At 44.0% G+C, this 20,336-nt stretch overlaps 1 protein-coding gene across 1 annotated transcript; it reads right to left on the bottom strand.

Annotated features, from left to right (window-relative positions):
* Positions 1 to 11,621: 11,621 nt before the first annotated feature.
* LOC136476953 (retinoblastoma-related protein 3-like) lies at positions 11,622 to 18,766 on the bottom strand. Its single transcript, XM_066474931.1, is given in 21 exon segments — positions 11,622 to 12,194; positions 12,289 to 12,404; positions 12,511 to 12,623; positions 12,710 to 12,845; positions 12,925 to 13,008; positions 13,010 to 13,045; positions 13,140 to 13,316; positions 13,396 to 13,468; positions 13,557 to 13,695; positions 13,836 to 14,559; positions 14,561 to 14,713; positions 14,806 to 14,999; positions 15,106 to 15,288; positions 15,398 to 15,464; positions 15,583 to 15,778; positions 16,909 to 16,949; positions 17,062 to 17,158; positions 17,247 to 17,284; positions 17,286 to 17,375; positions 17,490 to 17,594; positions 18,455 to 18,766. Coding segments are annotated over 21 exon segments (3,012 nt in total). The 5' UTR covers positions 18,554 to 18,766; the 3' UTR covers positions 11,622 to 12,043.
* Positions 18,767 to 20,336: the final 1,570 nt, after the last annotated feature.

Genomic DNA, 20,336 nt, shown 5'->3' on the forward strand with positions numbered 1-20,336 from the left:
CTTGGGAAAAATGAGGATCTTTTGGGTTCTCCCTCGGGGTGTGCCCGACGGATACGGCCTGTTGTAGCTTGCTTTCAGGGTGCGTAGTGTCTGGTAGAAGACGAGCGCCTCTGTAAGTACGCTATCTCGGGTGGTTCTGCCATAGCTAGAGTCGAAGACGAGCGTTGTTCCTCTTTAGTGAGGCCTTTCGGTCGAAGAGGCGGGCCGGAGTCGGAAGCGGGCGCCGTTCCTCCTCGTCCAGGTCTTCCAGACGGAGATTGGATCGTCCTTCTAGCCTGTTGTTTTAGGTATTTGGGCTAGCCTAGGAGCTGCGCATTGTTTGCAACATTGTCTGCTGGGCCGAACCTTTGTTGGGAAGTTAGTACATGAGGGACCCTGGGTTTATGAACTCGACAATACATCTTGCTAATCTAAAGCATACTTATGATGTGGTTGTTGGTGATATCGCTTAGCACAACTGGTGTATCTCTCGGCGTAGAAATTATCGGGTATCTATGATTGCAATTAACATTTTTTTCAAACTAGGATCATGCCCGTGCGTTGCAATGGGAACAAAATAATATCATAGTAATTTTAAGTTTAATCATGCATATTAGCCTATGAGTGTTATTTCTTTACGTGATTGCAGCATTTCACCAGATTTCTTAGCTTTTCTTCAACAGTCTCCATAAGGGAACCATCAATCACCTTAAGAAAATACCTTAAACCATTGAAATATATACTCATCTCTTCTATACCATAACCAGTAAAAAAATCTATAAGCCAATACCCAATAAAAGGGCAGCACTCTCAATGCAGCTTTCCTATATTATATTCCAGTAAAGTTAGAGAAGATGGTATTACAAGAAATTCATCTCATACAAAGGACAGTATTGATCTATCCTTTACATTATTTTATTCATCTTCCACTTCGTGTTGGTACGACGATGCCCTACCAATATGTAATGGCAGGAGTGGTAACATCTAGTGATTGTGGTGAGTGGTAACATCTTGAAAACTCTTTCTAATCCCATTGGCAAACATGTATTACTTCTATTTTATGATCTCATCTGCAAAATTGTAGCCACAACTGGCAAGAAAGCCACCACTGACAAGGAACATGTTGCAGAAGTGTCGTACAAAGAGCTACTCAACCCATCAAAGTAATCTACAACGGCCAACAAACAAAGTCAGGATCTCGTAGTCAAATCTCGTGAAAATGACTTGAATGCATGTTAACAAAACCATGGCAAAGAACGAAATAGTTAGGCCTTGCAACATGACAAAGTCCCAAAGAAGCCATGCAACAAAAAATGCATAGAAATTCCCTGCATCCACAATTTTATGTTGACCCGTGATATAGTTAAAATGATTTAGTCACATCAAGCAGGTATTCTAGTTTCATAAACATCCTCAGAAAATTGACGGCGTGGGGTGATCGTGGAATTGATCACGATTGTTACTTGAATTGATTTTTGCCTTCCTGATTTGCTGGGAATTGATCACGATTGTTACGGAAATTGATTTTTGTCTTCCTGATTTGTTGCGGCTGTTATGGGGATTGAGCTGATCGCATGGATCGAGTGCGCGTTGCCTTCCTGATCTGATCGCATGGAGCGGCTTTGATGTCGGACCTGTGGACGGAATAGTTATGAATGTTTTAGTTGTAGAGAAGAAGAGATACCCAGCATCACACCGGCAAGCACGAATATCAGGATGTGCTATCAACATATATATATATATATATATATATATATATATATATAATATTATTTTAATGATCAAATCAATTTAGAAAGCTCGCAATAGCAAGAAGTTAATTCGCATGAAATATAATAACAGAAGATGAGGCTTTATTAGAAAATAATAACATAAAACCATAAACCCTAAGGACATTGTTGGGTATGATTGGGTTCAGTGGCTTCTGCAGCTGATGGTGGTAGGGTTGCTGCCTTCTATCCAGATGCATACCTTCTTCACAGACTCGGCGACAGTGCGGTGCTCTCGCAAATTTATCTGTCTTGCAAATTAAGTAGACATCAAGATCTTATCGACTCATATCTTCTTTCAGACTACAATAGAGATCGAGATCATATCGGCTTATCTTTTCTAACCATTTGTTATAACTATCGAACTGCTAAGTTCTATAGCTGTTCGGTAACTACATAGTTTGATCTTATAAAAACAACTACATAGTTTCATAATACTATCTTTGTCCAAAAAAATTGCACTTACTAAACCCAAACAAAAAAAACACTATATGCCACAGATTAACTCCAGGTTGACCTGATACTGAATAGCTCAACCTTCGTCACATACCTCTGATCGAGGAAGGCTGATCTATTCAATGCAAACCATATAAAAATAGGAGTTACTCAACAGTAAACAATCTCAAATCCAACTACAGTAAGATTTTCTGCTAAATCATGTGATGGTACAACTGGTAGCCTGTTGATGATGCTTTGTTTGCAGGTACAACAAGAAAATGATTTGACTACTTTGTAAAGGATGTGGATTACTTCTATTTGTGCATGTTCATGGTGTAAACAGCAGGCAGAAATTTGGAATTAAACCTTTTAAATTCTTCTAAATTAAGTCTTTAGTTTAAACAGCCATATCACCTACCCAAAGCTGAGTCCGACAATGCTGGACTATCCGACAGCTCCTGGAAGCTGAGCAGCACGGGCAGGCGGCGTGGTGTGGGTTCGACAGCGGGCAAGCGGCCGGCGCGGCCGTCCGGGGCGCTGCACCACGGGTTCGCCACCAGAGCATCAGGGCGAGCGACCGGCGGGCTTCGACGTCGGGCGAGCGACCGCGGATCATCGGAGCGGCTTCCGGCGTGGCGAACTGTAGCTGGCTTCGACGGCGAGTGGCCGATGGGCTTCGACGGCGGGCGAGCAGGCATGGATTGTCGGAGCAGCTTTCGACGCGGCAAACAGTAGTTGGCTTTGATGGCGGAGCGTCAGGGCGAGCATCCAGCGCGGCGCTGCAAACCCTCCTACGGGGCTCGGGCAGCGGTGAACGTGCGGGGCTCCGGCGGCGTTCCTCTAGGTCTTGGTCGGCCAGGACGGCGAGGCTGCGGCACGGGCAGGCAGCGTGCAGGCGGTAGTGGCGGCCGGCAGGATCGGAACCGCACGTAGGCAGAGATGTCAGGGGCGGTTTCTCCGACTTGTTTTTTCACCAAAAATTCAGCGTCCATCAAGTCATTTCACGATCAAGCATAAAAGAAAAGGAAACAAAAGGGAACATGAACCTTCCTTCAGCATCAAGCAAAAAGGCACCAAGAGGAAACATGAATCAATCGTCCCCCTCAACTGGTGGGATTGAGATTGATTTCCTTTAACCGACCGTCGGCTTCGTTGCTGCGCCCGGCATCCCGTCTATATCGGAGGTACAATTGTTTCCTTCCCTTCCCGTCGTCCTCATATGCTCTTTATTTGGCTCTTTGCCCCAATGACGTTTTTTTTGTGAGTCTAGGATTCGATATTGGGTCTCACGCGGTGTGTAGTCGTGCAGGTGGTGTGTGGGATGTGTGAGGCGAGCCCTGAAGCCTTGGGGGTGGGAGATCCGAACAACGTTTGCCATCAGATCAAGTTGAAGCCTTTAAGAAAGGATTAGGAAGCCATATATTTTAACGATGTTGTAATCCTAGATGCTAAGTTTAGCCGAATAAACCAGAATCGAATCTTCCATACTGTAGTATTCAGATACATGTACATGTATACAATAGGCACTTAGGCCATGGGCCTTATGGGCCAGAGTACTAGTATAGACTATACTATATAATTGACACCCCCCTTCAAACTCAAGGTGAATGCTGATTAAGAATCAGACACATTGAGTTTGAAAAGATAAAAACGATGATGTTCCTTTGTTTGAGGCTTGGTGAAGAAGTCTGCCACTTGAAGCTCAGATGGAACATATTTGAGATCAACTGTGGACTGTTGGCAATGAGATCTAATAAATGATGCATCAACACCAATATGTTTGGTCAGCTCATGCTTGATTGGATTATTAGCGATTAGAATAGCACTCATATTATCACACAAAAGAGGTGTAGAGTTATCAGATGAAGCTCCAAGATTAGCCAGCAACCATCTAAGCCAAATTATCTCAGCAATTGTAGTAGCAAGAGCTCTAAGTTCTGCTTCAGTACTAGAGCGTGATACTGCACTTTGTTTCTTTGATTTCCATGCAATGGGAGAAGTACCAATAAAGATGCAATAACCAGTGATAGAGTGATGGTCCATAGGATCACTTGCCCATGTAGAATCAGAGTAAGCATGCAGCTGAAGTGGACTTGACTTGGCATAAAATAGTCATTGTGTTGCTGTCCCTCGTAAATACCATAGAACACGAAGCAAATGTGCATAGTGAACTAATGTGGGGGAACCAACAAATTGACTAAGAATATGTACAGCATGAGCAATGTTGGGTCCTTGTTATAGTAAGATAAACAAGACTACCCACAATATGACGATATCAGGAAGGATCAGCAAGAAGGTGTACCATCATTGGGTCGTAGCTGAAGATTAAGCTCCATAGGTGTTGCTATAGTACGAGTATTAGAGAGGCTAGATCAAGCTATTAAATCTTGAAGATATCTCTGTTGTGACAGATAATAGCCATGAGATGTCATTGTGACTTCTATGCCAAGAAAGTACCTCAAAGAACCGATATCTGACATCATGAATTGTTCATGAAGACGTGCCTTTACAAAGGCAATATATTTAGTATCATCACCAGTAATTAGCATATCATCCACATAGAGTAAAAGTAGTGTGCGCCCACGCTCAGAAACATGGACAAACAGTGCAGGATCATGATCACTAGGAGTAAAACCATTAGCTTTAACAATTGAAGCTAATCGTTCAAACCATGCACGAGGTGCTTGCTTTAAGCCATAAAGAGGACGACGAAGGTGACAAACATAACCATCTGGTACCTTAACATCCTGGGGGTGGTTGCATATAGACTTCTTCATGTAGATCACCATGAAGAAAAGTATTTTTAACATCTAGCTGGGAGATGTTCCATGAGCGAATGGCAGCCATAGCAATGAGAGCTCGAACAGTAGTCATGTGAGCAACAGGAGCAAAGGTCTCCTCATAGTCACGTCCATAAGATTGCTAAAAACCTCGAGCAACTAGGCGAGCTTTGTATCGTTCAATTGATCCATCAGCTTTGGTCTTAACTTTAAATACCCATTTGCATGTGATGGGGACAGCATGTGCAGGTAAAGGAACCACCTCCCAAGTACTAGTACGTTCTAAAGCTGCAAGTTCTTCGGACATAGCCTGCTCCCAAACTAGATTACCTGCTACCTCCTTATATGAAGAAGGTTCAAGTTCACTAGCAACACCAGCAATGAGAAAACCAAGCCTGTTGGGTGCATGAATGGTGGCTCAATTTCTAAGATTATAATGTGTGTTTAGACTAGAAGAAGGATCATGAGAAGGAGTATTTGTGGTACTAGCCTCAGGATCAGGAAGACTAGCAGATGGCTAAGGATTTGAAGGAGCACGAGGACGACGACTATTCTGGAAATGAATGGGAGGGCCGTGTAAGAATAGATTGTGAAGGAACAAGAAGATCAGAAGAAATATGAATATCAGATGGAGGCGTGAGAGAGTCCATAGGAGAAGTAGAAGAGGAAGGTGATGATAAATCAATGTAGATAGGAGGTAATGAAAGGAAAGAAATAGAGTCATTTGAAGATGATGATTTTGAGGTGGGTGAGTGGAAATAAGGACAAGACTCAATGAAGGTGACATCATAAGAAACACGAATACGGCGAGTAGAAGGATCATAACAACGATACCCCTTATGCTCAAGGCTATAGCCTAGGAAAGCACACTCAACTGATTGAGCAGTCAGTTTAGTGCGTTCATGAGGAGAAAGAAGAACATAACATTTGCATCTAAAAACACAAAGATGATCATAGCTAGGATGGGATCCATGTAGAATTTCTCTAGGACACTTGCCCTAAGGCGAGAGGAGGGTTGAAGATTAATTAGGTAGACAACAGTTGAGATATCCTCTACCCAAAAGTGAGCAGGCACGAAAGATACAATCAAAAGAGTACGAGCTGTTTCAATAATATGACGATGCTTTCGCTCGGCAACACCATTCTGTGCATGAGCACTAGGACATGATAATTGGGCAAGAGTTCCTTCAGATGAAAGAACTTGAAGAAAGGCATTTGACAAGTATTCTCCTCCAGAATTAGAACGAAAAATGCGAATAGTAGATGAAAATTGAGTATGTATCATACGAATAAAGGCTTGATATATAGACAATAATTGAGATCGATGTTTCATAAAATAGATCCATGTATAACGAGAGTAATCATCAATAAAGATAACTTAGTATTTGTGACCACCTTTTGAAGCAAAAGGAGTCGGACCCCATACATCTAAATGAACAAGATCAAAAGGATGTTTAGTTCTAGAACTACTAGTGGGATATGGAAGTTGTATCTGCTTTCCCAATTTACAACCAATACATTCAAAAGAGGGATCTATGGACACGTTGCCGAGAACACCCTGCTTAACTAAGCTAGACAAATGAGAGCCACATAAATGGCCCAAACGGTGATGCCACTGAGGAAAGGTAACCATAGGAGAAGCAAAAGATGGTAATGATGGTGGTGGTAAAGATGTTGACGAGGACATCGGTAGATGTAGATGATCGAGGATGTAGAGGCCAGAGGAATTCTTATGGTGATGGCCAGTACCAAGAAGAGCTTGGGTTCGATGATCCTGAACAAAGCAAGAGGTATCATCAAACCCAACGAAAACAATTCATGTCGGTAAGTTGACCAACAGACATAAGATTCATAGAGAGTTCAGGCACAAAGGAAACAGTGAAATCAGAAGTAGCAAGATTGCCATGATGAGTAACGATACAAGAACTACCATCAACAGTTTGAACATGTTTATTATTAGGAAGAGGGCGACAGAAATCCAACTGAGATTTATCGGAAGTCATATGAAAAAAGACACCTGAGTCCAAGACCCAGGGTACAGAAGTACCTGAAACTGAAGCCGAAGCTATAGAGCCACCAGACATGTAGGCACCAACAGGTGTGGAGAACTGTGATGCTGCTGTAGTGGTACTTGGAGGCAACGGTGAAGGAGTGGCCGAGAAATAGTTGTTGTAATACCCATATGAGATGTTGCACGCTTGGCCTTGAACTCCTTCAAGAGATGTGGGCGTACCCAGTGTAGAGAGCTCCCGCTCTATGCGGGGTCTAGGGAAGAGATGTGGGTATTTCTAAAAACAATGCTCTTCAGTATGTGTTTTTCCACCATAATGCTTGTATTTTTGTTTCTCTTTAGGTTTCTCTTTAGAAACAAGAGAGCTATCCATGACAACATACTAAGGAGGTGCTTGCTAGGACAAGTGTGTTGAGGAACTAGAGGAGCAACATCTATAGTGCGAAGCCTTGCCTCCTCAGCAAGGACAGCTGAAAGTGCTTCAAGCCATGGTAGGAAGACTGGAGCGTCCAAGGATTTGAGCACGAATGAGCTCAAACACGTGGACCGAAGGCCCATCATAAAGTGAAATATCTTATTTTGCTGCTCATACTTATCCCTGACACCACACTCCTTGCAAGCTGAATTAGGCTTTGGCACCATTGAGTCTAACTGACTAGATAGCTTCATACAAGCAGTGTGATAGTCCTCAACCGACTAGATCTTGTTGCTGTAAATGAATGAAGTTGTTTAAGAGTGGTAATAGCGAAGTGTAGAGCTACTTTGCTTGATACCGCTCCTTTAGAAAATCCCACATTTCTTTAGCTGTACTGAGATCCTCCTAGACAATATCTAATAGTTGGATCAACATTCATGGCTAGAATAGTCATTACTTGGTCATCAACATCCCTCCAAGCCTTTACATCTTTGTCACTAGCATTAGGCGGGGAATCTGTAAGATGTGAAGCAAGACCGGCACCGGCAGAATGAAGAAGCATTTTGAAGGAATAAGCCCACTCTCTATAATTCTGACCAGTCAATTTGATATCAAGAGCAGGGGCAGCAAAGGTAATAGGTGCCATAGTGGAGCTAGATGCAACGGATGAACCCATTTGCAGTTCTGACAGCCAAGCAGCAACAACGGCAGTAGGCACGAACAACTAGCTTCTCAGGGGCAAGAGGCACGCACAGAAAACAAGCCAGCAACTCTGCACGAACCGGATGGATGATGTGCAGGAGCAGGCAGGGTGGACAAACGCGTGGACCGCGCGGACTTCACGGGCGGATGGGCGCGCAGGTATGATGCGGCGACGGCAGCACGGGTAGACGATGAAGGTTCGCGCGGACGGCGTGGGGACGGGCCGCCTGAGGATGGCGGCTTCGGATGCAGAGGATTTGGAACCGCATGGACTTCACGGGCGGATGGGCATGTAGGTATGATGCGGCGACGGCAGCACGAGTAGACAGCTAAGGTTCGCGTGGACGGCGGCCTCGGATGAAGAGGATTTGGCCCGGTGGCGAAAAAAAGAGAGGCACCGCGACCGAGGACCCCTCGCCGACGGTGACAACTAGACCGACGGCGGCGGCGGAAGACCTAGCTCTGATGCCATGCTAAGTTTAGCAAAATAAACCAAAATCAAATCTTCCAAACAATAGTATTTAGATACATGTACATGAATACAATAGGTACTTGGGCCGTGGGCCTTATGGGGCCGACTACTAATATAGACTGTACTATATAGTTGGCACTGGGTATATTTTCGTTGGTGTAGAATGGTTGAAGTCTCTTAGTGGCTGACTCTTTTTTTTGACGTAGTATAGTTTTGATTGGTCCCTTACAGTCGAAATATAGTAGAGATTCATGGTCTGAGGGTAGCAAAGGCTTCCGTGGACGGCGTAGATAAGTTGCAGGTTGGTCGCTGTTGGACGTCAAAAGCCCAGGATGACGTCCCTGGAGACCCAAGTAGGTTCTCCTAGAATTCAGTTAGTGCTCGAGAGTTAGTATCATGATTAGCAACAAGTACTCCATCGATCATCCAAGTAGCTGCCTTAGCACGGTGAAAGTACCTTGGTCATAGATCTCATCGACTTCAAGCAGCTCGCGATCCGGCTGGCCGCGTCAAGCACATGATCCCTAGATCGCCAAGTAGGCAAAATGGTCGGAAGGAAAGATCGGTTCCGAAGACACCAGTTTTCATAGCGGAAACGGAGGATTTTGGAATAGAGGTAGACAGGCAAGCAAGAAGAGGAGTGTGGTCAGAAGTCGAACGAGGGAGGGAAGAAAGAGTGGCATTTGGAGCGGTAATGCTGGCGTCCGATCGTTCGGATGGACCCCGTGCGCGCCGCACGCCCCGTCTATGACCCCGTTCGGCTTGCTGAATTTGACTGAAACTGGCTGAAAAACACGGTTCTGGCTGAATTGTTGTAAGAGAAAAACACTGTCCCGGCTAAAAAAACAAGTCGAACATGTCGAATATGGGGTAAGCCGAACGGGACCTATATCGTGTCTCGCCCGTGATCCTTCCGTAATTAGTTTTCTCCCGTCATGCCAAGGGGTTGCCTCGCCCGCAAGTCGTCCATCCGACAAAAGTGGAAAGAAAATCAATCACCAATTACTCCTCAATCACAAGAATCACATCCTCAATCACCACATGCATGCGATCCACATCCGCCTCCTTCTATTTGTTGCGCGCCCCGTCTACATCGCGTCCCACCCATGGTCCCCATCACGTGAAAACACGCGTAGGCTTTGCCCCACGTGAAATCCTTCCATCCACATGCAACACATTATGCATGTCGTTATTTTTTAGATACATGTCGCTGCACATGTATGCATAGTAAAATGAAAACTAATTTAATTTGTGTGTGCGCATGAGCTCAGCACCGGCGACCTCCGCGTCACTCCTATGGCATTGAGCTCCACGTTGGCGTCGAGCTTCGTATGTTCATGTGTTTTAGATGTATGTTTCATCTAGATAGTTGCATATGTTTCATTTAGATGTTGCAAAATTAGATTTGGTGTTGCATATGTTGCAATGCATATATGCATATGTTGTAAGTGTATGTTTTGACTGTTTCAGCTGTTTTCAGACAGTATATTGTAAGTGTTTTTATCTGTATGTTGCATTGGTTATACACATGTTGCAAGTGTATGTTTTCCTTGTTTCAGACGTATGCTATAGCAAGTGCTTCATATTGCAAGTGTTTTCATTAGTAGACGCTGGAAGCGCTGCGCATGCGGAGTGTGTTCATCTGGATGTTGCATATGTTGCAATGGCTATACACGTATGTTGCAAGTGTATGTTTCAGCCGTTTTAAGCCTATGTTGCAAGCGTTTTATATGTATGTTGCATATGTTGCAGTGGTCATGCACATATATTGCAAGCGAATGTTTCATCTGTTTTAGATGTATGTTATAGGTTGCATCAAGTGCTTCATGTTGTAAGTGTTATCATTAAGGGAAAGGCCAAGTTCAGCTCATTGTTGACAAACACTCTATCAAGCCGAGAGCACAGGGACCAGTTGGCCGTTCATCCAGGTATATTTCTTATTAATGAGTTTGAGCTCCTGAACACCTAAGCTATGGATGGCATTAGTGAAGGCAGACATAACTACATAAGGGAGGTGGAAACGTTGTTGTTTTTTGTCATTGGCAAACCTCACAAGATTGAAGTCGCCAGCCAGCATCCAAGGACAGTGAATTTGAGACAGTAAATCCAAGCAGGTCCTCTAAGAAATCCGCGAATCCCAGTGATCAGAGGGAGCATAAATATTAGTTACAGCCAGACGTATGTCAGAGAAGTTGGAAGAGAAGAAAGTGGTGATGGAGTATCGTCTCCGAATGGGAGCCTCAAATGAGAGAGCAGCGTCGTCCCAGGCGGCCACGATGCCTCCCCTGGAGCCCGAAGCGCTATTGTATCTGAACGAGTTGGACAGTTTTAGAGGGAGGAAGGTTTTTGCTTTCATGGTTGAGATAATCTTGGAGCTTTTAGACTCCTGATGAATGCACGCCACCGAAGGAGCAGCGGCATGAAGCGCATCGCGAACAATGGTACAATTCTGTTGCCAATCCCACGAACATTCGAAGACAAGATAGAAATAGAACGAGCATTAGACCCCATTACTGACAGACAAGGCACCTAAGCAACTAGTGACACGAGGTGACAGCAGTTGACAATCCCACCAACGGCAAAACACGTCGGCAAGAGAGTAAACTGGCAGCGACCAACACCACATAGAACACGAGACTGCGTTAAAAAAAACATAGAACACGAGACAGACCAGGACACAACACACGCTGCCACTGCAACTAAGACAAACTTAAGGAGTTAAGGTAAGGCAGCAAACACAGACCGGCCGAAAGACAGGAGCAGCTGCGAGACTCCATGTCAAGCCACCTGAAGAACAATTCGGTCCTCATTCTGCAACATCAGTGACCACTCCTAGGGAGGCCGGCGAACAGCAGCTGAGAGCCCGCTGAGGAAACAAACTTGCGCAGGTCCGAAACGTTGATTGGAATGCTTATTCGCGACATAAAATGCACCTTTTGTTGACCTGCTTCTTCAGAGAAGCCGAACAGCCAGACAGGGAGTTGAGCACAGCCTTGCGCTGAGAATGCTTTTGCAGTCATATCAGTGAAGTTTGCAGAAGCCTTGGCCGCCAACCTCGCACTGTGGCGCTCAGGCACCACAACAGGGGTCGTCTCCTTTACATAATTACATTCAAGCAGATAGATTTAAAAACAACGTAGCACAGTGCTGACAGGCTTGATAGTAAAACAGCCACGAACAAGCAATGGCAGCTGTACCGGAATTGACAATGACCATTTTGCATTTACAGAACCTTTCAAAACTTATGAAGTTACATGGCTATGGTACTTACTATCTCTTACAAAGCGAGTTGGGTTAAGGGTGCTCTCAGGGCAGCTTTCTTATATTTTACCGAAGGTAGAGCTGCTCACAGAGATGTTTCCGATGTCAAAAACACAAACACAAACAAGGGCCATCTAATATCTAAATCAGAGGATCTGAAACCTAACAATCTATAATAGGTTGGACTGGATTGGTGATGCAGCATCACAAAGTCGATCACGAGTCAGATGGCTCGCATTTCACCTGTGTCTTGATGGGAACCACTTCCGTGGCTGCAGGCTTGGCATTTTGATCGCTGCTGAGGCTACTGGCAACGACCAGATCGCTGACAACATCAAAGTTAAGTCGTCCGCTAACTTTCTTCCCACTGGACACATTGCAAGTAAATCTGGACATCAGTTATCTGTTGTTGGAAACTGAATGAGCAAACCTTTAGTGAACTATTCTTTTTCTAATTTTACCTATTTAGGCGGTTATTGATAGCCTTCAGGTCCTTGGAGGGGCTTTGAAATGCATAGGTACTCTCGCCAATACATGCATAGTAGCTCTTTGAGCTTGGGGAGAGCAAAGTATCCATCTGCAGAGTACAGTTATAAAGTTGTCACGGCATTGATGGAGGATTACCAAAATAGTTCAGTCAGGTGAGATTGAAAAGATACACAACAAATTGACAGGTATTTTACCTTCGATGATCGTAGTGGTGAGACATATACATTATGAGTAGCAGAAACCTTCTTTGGAGACATGTCAGGAAGGTTTGGAAACCGAGCTAGCTGAGGAGATTCTGGGTGTGGACCTACTGATACAATTAAAATATTTCAGCAAAGCCTTTATGGAGTCAGCACTAGAACGATGTGCTTAATTTCTGAATTGGGTGCATACCATCAACAGAACCTTTTTCCTCTTCTTTCTTCTTTGGACTAGCACCAGGTCCTACCTCCACTAACAAAGGCTTGACAGCAGGAATAAATACTTCATTGTAGAAAGTGATAATATCAACATGATCTTCTCCTGTTTTCTGGCAGGATATAATTCAGTCAGATAAACTTTCAACTCATTGCAAAATTCTTAAAAGCTAAAAACAAGATGGAACTTACCCCATTACGGCTTCTTGGGGGCCAATGAACATAAACACTTCGGAAAACTTGTGGCTTGCATTGAGGTTGTTTCCTGTAGCCGAAAGATAATCTCCTTGAATGAAAGTTCCAGTTGAGAGATCTGCAAATTGTTGTCAGTAAGAAATTTAATGATTACAGTAGGAAATACTTTTATCTGTTAATATTGGAACTTCGACAAATTTATAAGGATTTACCTTGGCAACTCCATATATGCTGCATAGTATGATCTGATCAATGTGTCTGTTGAAGAAAAGACCAGTCTGTTGGCTAAGTATTTGCTGGACAAGGGAATATACTCGCTCCAGAACTTGCTGAGAAAGTTGCAGTCTTTCACAGAGACTTCTGATTCTAATGGCTGCGAGTTTTGCTATCTGCAGGGATAGAGGGATATGGCGTGAACAGCAAGCATCTTATCTTCTCACATTAGGATGCATCTGAAGGAACACTTACCTTGCTAAAGAACACACCTATTCCTGTCTCTGCGCATGTTTCACCTCCTGCTGCAGGATTCGGTCTTGTTGGACTGCAATAAGAATAACAAAAAGGGAAATTTCCACTTAAGCATCCAGCTGAGGAAAGAGTTCACAAAGAAGTCAGAAAGGAATATTAACCTTGCAAAAGCTGATTGAAGAGGAGGTGGTAACTTTGATTTAATAATGTCCTTCACTGGTGATCGAAATGAATTGCTGTCCACCAGCACATTTCTCCTCTCAGTGCATGCCCTTTTGGGAGACCTGACTTCATCTTTATCTACAGGAAACACAATTAACAAAAAGGATGTTCAATCACTTATTCGCACGCTTGAAAAGTGGAAAAAACAAAGAAATACTGCTTTAAACACTTCAGGAATATGTAATAGGCATTATGCTGAAGGAATGATAAAATGATACCTTGCAAACGGTCCTGTTTTTGGAAGGGAAGAGGCGGCAGGCCACCCAATGAGATATTATGATGTGCTGCAATTGCATCAAGTGATGGCATTGGTTCAGCCAGTAAACCTAACCGGTTTATTTCTACAGACAGTGCCGGCCTAGCAACAATTAAGGAATTGTACATTGATGACCCTTTCTCCCATGCCATGCTTTCTAGCAGCCGTTCCTCAAGAGAATTCAGATGGCGCTTCAACTCTCTTGGGAGTGTATCTTCATGCCGAACAAAACCCTCTATGACTTTACTCAAGTCAAAGGCTGTAATGCCAGTCTTCTCCAACACAGCTGGGAACATCATAGTGACAGTCTTGTGAGTTGCAAGAACTAACTCTGCAGAACATGCTATCATACACCGATGGAAACGTTCATTAGACAAAAGTGATGTAAGATTGTTCCCACTCAAGATCTGTGACTCAGCCCTACACATAGATTCCAGAACCCTATAATATAGCTTAAGGGCTTCCATTTTTCTTTGCTCTGTCCAGATAGCATCCATCCTATTTGCGCTTCGCATATTAGTACAGATCCGTTCACCAAAAGAATTGCTCGTGAATATGGCTCCAAGTATAATCCCAGCTCTGTGTGCAATGTCATCTGTTAGATCCTTATCACATGCTGAGAAGAAGCGCAATAGTTCCCCAGAAGGTTTTGATGGAAGGGAAGATACTGTACTCCGAAGCCACTTAGGCAGTTGTCATGGCTGTGCTCACTGGAGAGATAGGAGCCATCTTTGAGTTGCAAAAGCTGTTTCCTTTAGGAGATAGACAAAAACGTGGAGGAGACATTGGATTTGGGCTTGATATTGATTTTGCAGGTGAGGCCATAACATCATACTTTCTCTGAAATACCACAACATACATACAATTTTAAATAATTTAAAAGCTTTCAAGTTATGAAGCAATGGATGAATAAGCTTGCTAGTTAGTATTACCTTTGTGCCTGGTAAATTAATGGCTCCACCTGAAAGGCTTCCACTGCCAAGTAAACTGTCCTCATCATTAGCAAACATGCGCTCATCTAGCTCGCCTTTTGTGTTAATTGCATTTTCATATTCTTTTTCCAGGATTAGCAGACTTGATTTCAATGAGTCTCCCTGAAGCAAATCCTTAAAAACTGTCAAACCTTCTGCATCAAAGAAGAAACCTTAGTGAGACTGTGCACCAGACAAGCTTGTGAAACAAAAACAGTGAATACGAAACATTAAAATCATTCTTGCGTAGCAGGTCTTTACCTGGATCAATGAAAGACAAATTATCCTGTTGGCATGCTGAAGTAGCTGGGCATGGCTTCTTTTTCAGAATATCCATTATGAGAGTATTTGTCTTCTCCAGTGCTTTGCTCAACTCATCTTCTGAGGTATGATATTTTTCACACAGAGAAGCAATAAGACTGACTCCCCTATCTGACTTCTTACCTGATTCAAACCAATAAATGGACGCACTGAGTTTTATGCCACAACTGCTATAACTAGCAGACCATGATTAGCAAACAGCATCTGTCAAATAAGAATTGGTTGCCACTACCAAAGTAGGATGAATCCTTTATATCGAAGTTCCTTAGCCGCACAGGAACATGAATGATAAGTACAGCCTGCAAGGCGTGCAAAATAAGCAGTATCCATTACTTTCAAGTTAACTAACAGTATAGTATAGATCAATTGTCCTGCTGCAAGTGAAGAGAACACTTGTGAAGATCATAGCGTCCTTACCAACACAGAAACCAGTTCGTTTGTGGATGTCACAAGATCCTTGAATCTGCTGAATGTTTCGATTCTTAGGACTAAAAAGAGCAACCATCCAAAGCGATAATAATCAGAAGCCTCTTGGTTGTTTGATTCTGAAGAATTGTCTGAACACTTGCCATCATTTGACGAGAATAGCTCCTGGTATGCACGCTTGTAGTGCCTGAACCACAGTCATCGATAGTTAATAATTTATCCTTTTATAGAGGAAACTATCGATGACGATGAGAAGGAAACAGCAAAGCAGGCAGCAGCATAGAATTTAAGGTACAGTAGATATTACTTGCAAATGGTCTTCAAACCAGATTATACATGAAGCTTGAAACCAATTAAGCACCTGCACTGTAGCACAATTTGCTCATATATCGTTGGCCTATTTGAATGGCGTCACAATCCTTAATAATCGTCCATATATACACAATGATTCAGCAAATGGGGATGATTTTAAAAACATCTAAGCTGAATAATGGAATTTTAGCCTACCGTTTTGAACTTTCTAGGATACATACGGTTTATACAGGTTGTACAAAAGAGAAGATAGTTTTGGGATAACAAAAAAAGAAGACTGTTATCCCGATATTTATGGTATCACCTTATAGGGGACATAAGAATGCTAGAGTAGTACAAGCAGTACAGGATATGCCTGCTCAAGTTATTGTACCAAATATACCTCCAATCCACTGAAACTCAGCATTGCATTTACCAAATGCTCCAATGTGATTTCATTTCAGTCCAGTAAAACTAGCAGTGAATCAACATTCTAGCACAGCAATTTACAAAAACAAAAGCTAGACGTCTTATGCTGAGTAGCCACTGTTGGTTTGATCTCCCAACCACAGTGGCCCAACGGCCACTTGGGCCTTGACCTCGCGCCCTGATCGGGGGTGCCCAGTCCATCTATGGCTGGCGGGCCCCGTCACACTGCGCATTAAATAGAGGTGGGGCCGGCGGCTCTCAGTACGAGGTTCGCCTGAGCCGTACGCCCCACCTAGAAACCCTACTCCGATCTAACAGAGGGGCGCAGCCAGTGACGGGAAGCACCACCGCCGCCACTGCACTGCGCCACCACGGTCTTCACTGCGTCGCTCTCTCTTCTCCGACCGTCGCTGCCTAGCGCAGAACTTCACCGATGAACCCTATGGCGGGATCCGGCTCCTCCTCCTCAATACCCCACTGTATTGTACTCCGATGACCTACTGTGATTGATTCTAAGAGACTAACAGCCACGTCACACAAGCAAAAGCAATAGAAAGAATAATTTTTTAAAACGCTAAATAGAAAGTATAATTTCACCTGCTTAGCAAGCTTAAATGGACAACATTCGCTTGCAGTTCCTTTCAACTGAGCACAAAACAAGGAAATGCATTAATAAGAGAGGAAGCTCAAACATGTTCAATTCTAAAATGGATTCTAAAACAGGGGGAGCATACTAATTGCATAATATACCTCAAGCCTCTTTTCCCAATCTGAACCATATAGGCCAGTCAGAACGTGTGCAACCTTTAAGCAGAACTGTGGCATCTCCTTGAAAAAGTCCACAATGCTACATGGAATCAACAAAACGAATGCAGGGATTAGCCTAAGTGAGAAGTGATTGTTCCTCAACCAAACAAACCTAGCGTGACTCTTACTTCAGCTTAGATGCCCTCAAAATCTGGCAAAGCGAGATCACTGCCATCTTCCTTGGACCTCCCCGCTTTGCTGAGCCTTGACACACAGTAAAGAACACAGGCAGACCAGAACCTCTCGATCTCCTCGGGCTATACATAAATCCAATAGGTAGCAGACATAGGTTTTAGCAATACATCATGGTCCTAAATTTGGATGGAAGAAGCACTCTAACTACACCAGAGACAAAGAAAACGCAATCTTACCGATCCGCCGCCCAAGGAAGACACGCTGGACTTGAGGATGTTCTTGGTCTCCTTGAAAAGCTGCATTGCCTGCCTCGTTGTGCTCTCGTCCAGTCCCAGCTTGCTCTGCTCGCCAGCAAACAACAGAGCAGATAAAAAATTAGGGTATGCGAGAATCAGTTAACAGAACAGCAGCGATAAAATGGAACATCACAAGATTATGCATATCTATTTCCTAAAAATAGAACAAGCAGGACTGCAGGAGTAGTAAATATAAACTCCCAGGTACAGAATCACTAATGATAAAGACATACGAAAGACAGTATGACTCAAATTTGAAGTGTGTAAAACGTTTAATATATTCACTGTAGGGCCACATTCCTCAAAAAAAAAAGTGCGTAAAACAAAATGGAACCTTCTAAAGACACTTCATTTATTCGATTTTGAAAGGATCAGCCACAGATCATAAAAAAAAAAAATACCCCAGTAGACAGCAAAATGTTGGCAGCGAAAGGTGGAAAAACATAAATTTTCACACATCACAAGGAAACCGAAAAAAATGGATCGGAATGGTTCCTTTATCTTCAAAATGAAATTCGAAGGATTAAAAGGGCGAGAAATTGGTTGGGATAACAAAAAGTCAGTGGGTCGAGAGCACTGAACCCCAAAGACCGTACCACAGCCAGAAAAGCTAACACCTGACACATGCCCCCCCCCCCCCCCCAAAAAAAAAGAAGAAGATGCAAAACCAAAGGGGAGCGCCAGATCCAGCCCAAATTAAACTCCAAACAAGAAAATCCGCCCAAATCTTCGATCTTCCATGATTTTTTTCACGTAGCAAACACACACGAAGCAGCTCAAAGACATTGGAAAAAAAAAAGCACACCTTGCACAGGAAAAAAAACACAAATTCCAGCACCCAACGAAAGGTCGAAAGCCCCTGCCGACGGAGCGGCGCAAACGCCGCGGCAGGTGAGAGCCCGTACCTTGCACAGATCGGCGAACCTCTCCTCTGTGGAGGCCGCGGCGGAGGAGGCCCTATCCGTGACCCCCGAGCTCGTGGACGGCTTGGCGACTCCCTCCATGTCCCTCCTTCCAAGCACTGCCAATACAGGCCTCGAAACCGCTGCCGCGACAAAAACCAGGCTCTCCGGCGACCGGAGGGAAGGCGGAGGGGAGCTCTGTTAGGGTTGGGCGGCGGTGGTGGTGGACGAGCGACAGGGTACCGGAAACGGCGGCGGCTGTTGCGATGCGCGCCAAAAAAGGATGCGCGCCAAAAAAGAGTTTCGGACCCAAGCGGCGCGCGCCGACTTGTTATATCTGCGGGGTAGCTTGCGCGGCAAAACACTAGCCCGCCTGTCTCGCTGCGCGGTGCGCCCGGTCCTGGCGGGCGGGAGAGGGGAGGGCGTCGGTTGGTTTTGGCGGGAGAGGCGTCGAGATGGCGGGAGATTTTGGTGGGAAGGGATGGGGTTGGGAAGCGGGTCCGGGTGGCCCACGTGGCAGGTCGGGTTGTCGGGATGCGGGACGCGACCACGTGCGCCGGGCGGGTCCCACCGGGCCAGGGGTAGAAGCGTCCGAGGGGTTGTGCTTGATGCTGATGGCACGCGCTGAAACAGTGAAACGTGCACAGTACGAGTCACAGCAAAATGCTATCTTAGCGCGTGTTTAGTTTCACCCTAAAATCTCAAAAAGTGCTACAGCACCTATCACATTGAATGTTTACGGCCCGTGTATGGAGCATTAAATATAGACGAAAAAAAAATAATTGCACAGTTTGGTGGGAAATTGCGAGACGAACGTTTTGAGCCTAATTAGTCCATGTTTGAACGCTAATTGCCAAATAAAAATGAAAATGCTACAGTGGTCCCAAATTACAACTTCCTGGAACTAAACACGCGCTTAGTGTTAACGGTTTTTGCTCTTAGCTGTTACTGTCCATAAAAAATGCTATCTTATTTTGTTAATGAGTCAAGGAATTTAAATTTGACTATATTTAGACCCTATTTGATTTCCAATAACAAGAAAAGTAAGATAGAAAAATGAGAATGGGATCCCACTACTTTGATATAATCCAACTATCTATCTCAAACCTATTATTCCGAGATTTTCACTATGCAAAAACAATAATCACTGCGAGGATAAGATCCAAACATGTCTCTCTTTTTTTATCTGTAATCCAAATTATCTGTTCGGCTGATGGTTTCTGTGGCTATAAGCCGGCTGAAGCTGATTTGTTGTGAGAGAAAAATATTATACCATGGCTGATTAAGCGAACAGGTTAGTTTCTCTTTATGAGAATGAGATCCAATTTCCAAAATAGTCCCCTATAGAAAATAGTATCAACATTTCACTGTGAAAAATGAGATCTAAAATAATTCCTTATAGGAAAAATAATATCAACATCTGTATCTCCAAACAAACTAAGCGCAATCCAGATAGTTAGGTTTCTTGTGGTAGAATTGTTCACCCAGGTTCGTGTTCTTGAGCTTGCATTTTCCTAGACACGTGCCCCTCGACAACGATGCATCTCTGATAATTTTGTTGAGACCTATCACAACTTTTCCCACTTTTAGTGTGACCTGCCTAATCCCTCTCATCTTCACATGTCTTATAAAATGGCAAGTCATTTGCCACACTCCTTAAATATACTCTAGGCCTTTGAGCGGTGGCAGAGCTCAGACTAAAAACTAGTTAAGAGGGGGGCAAAATGTCCACTTTGCAAAACCTAGCAGGGGTCAACGAAGCTAACTAAGTTGCTAAAGGGGCAAAAGATAGGGGAATTTGCATGGTGGGTACTGAGGTGTATCATAGTGGAGTTTTGTTGGGGTGGGGGAAGAGGCACGTCAACCTCACAAAATTCCACAGCTG

The sequence above is a fragment of the Miscanthus floridulus genome, chromosome 8 (genome assembly GCF_019320115.1).
Source record: "Miscanthus floridulus cultivar M001 chromosome 8, ASM1932011v1, whole genome shotgun sequence".
NCBI classification, from domain to species: domain Eukaryota; kingdom Viridiplantae; phylum Streptophyta; class Magnoliopsida; order Poales; family Poaceae; genus Miscanthus; species Miscanthus floridulus.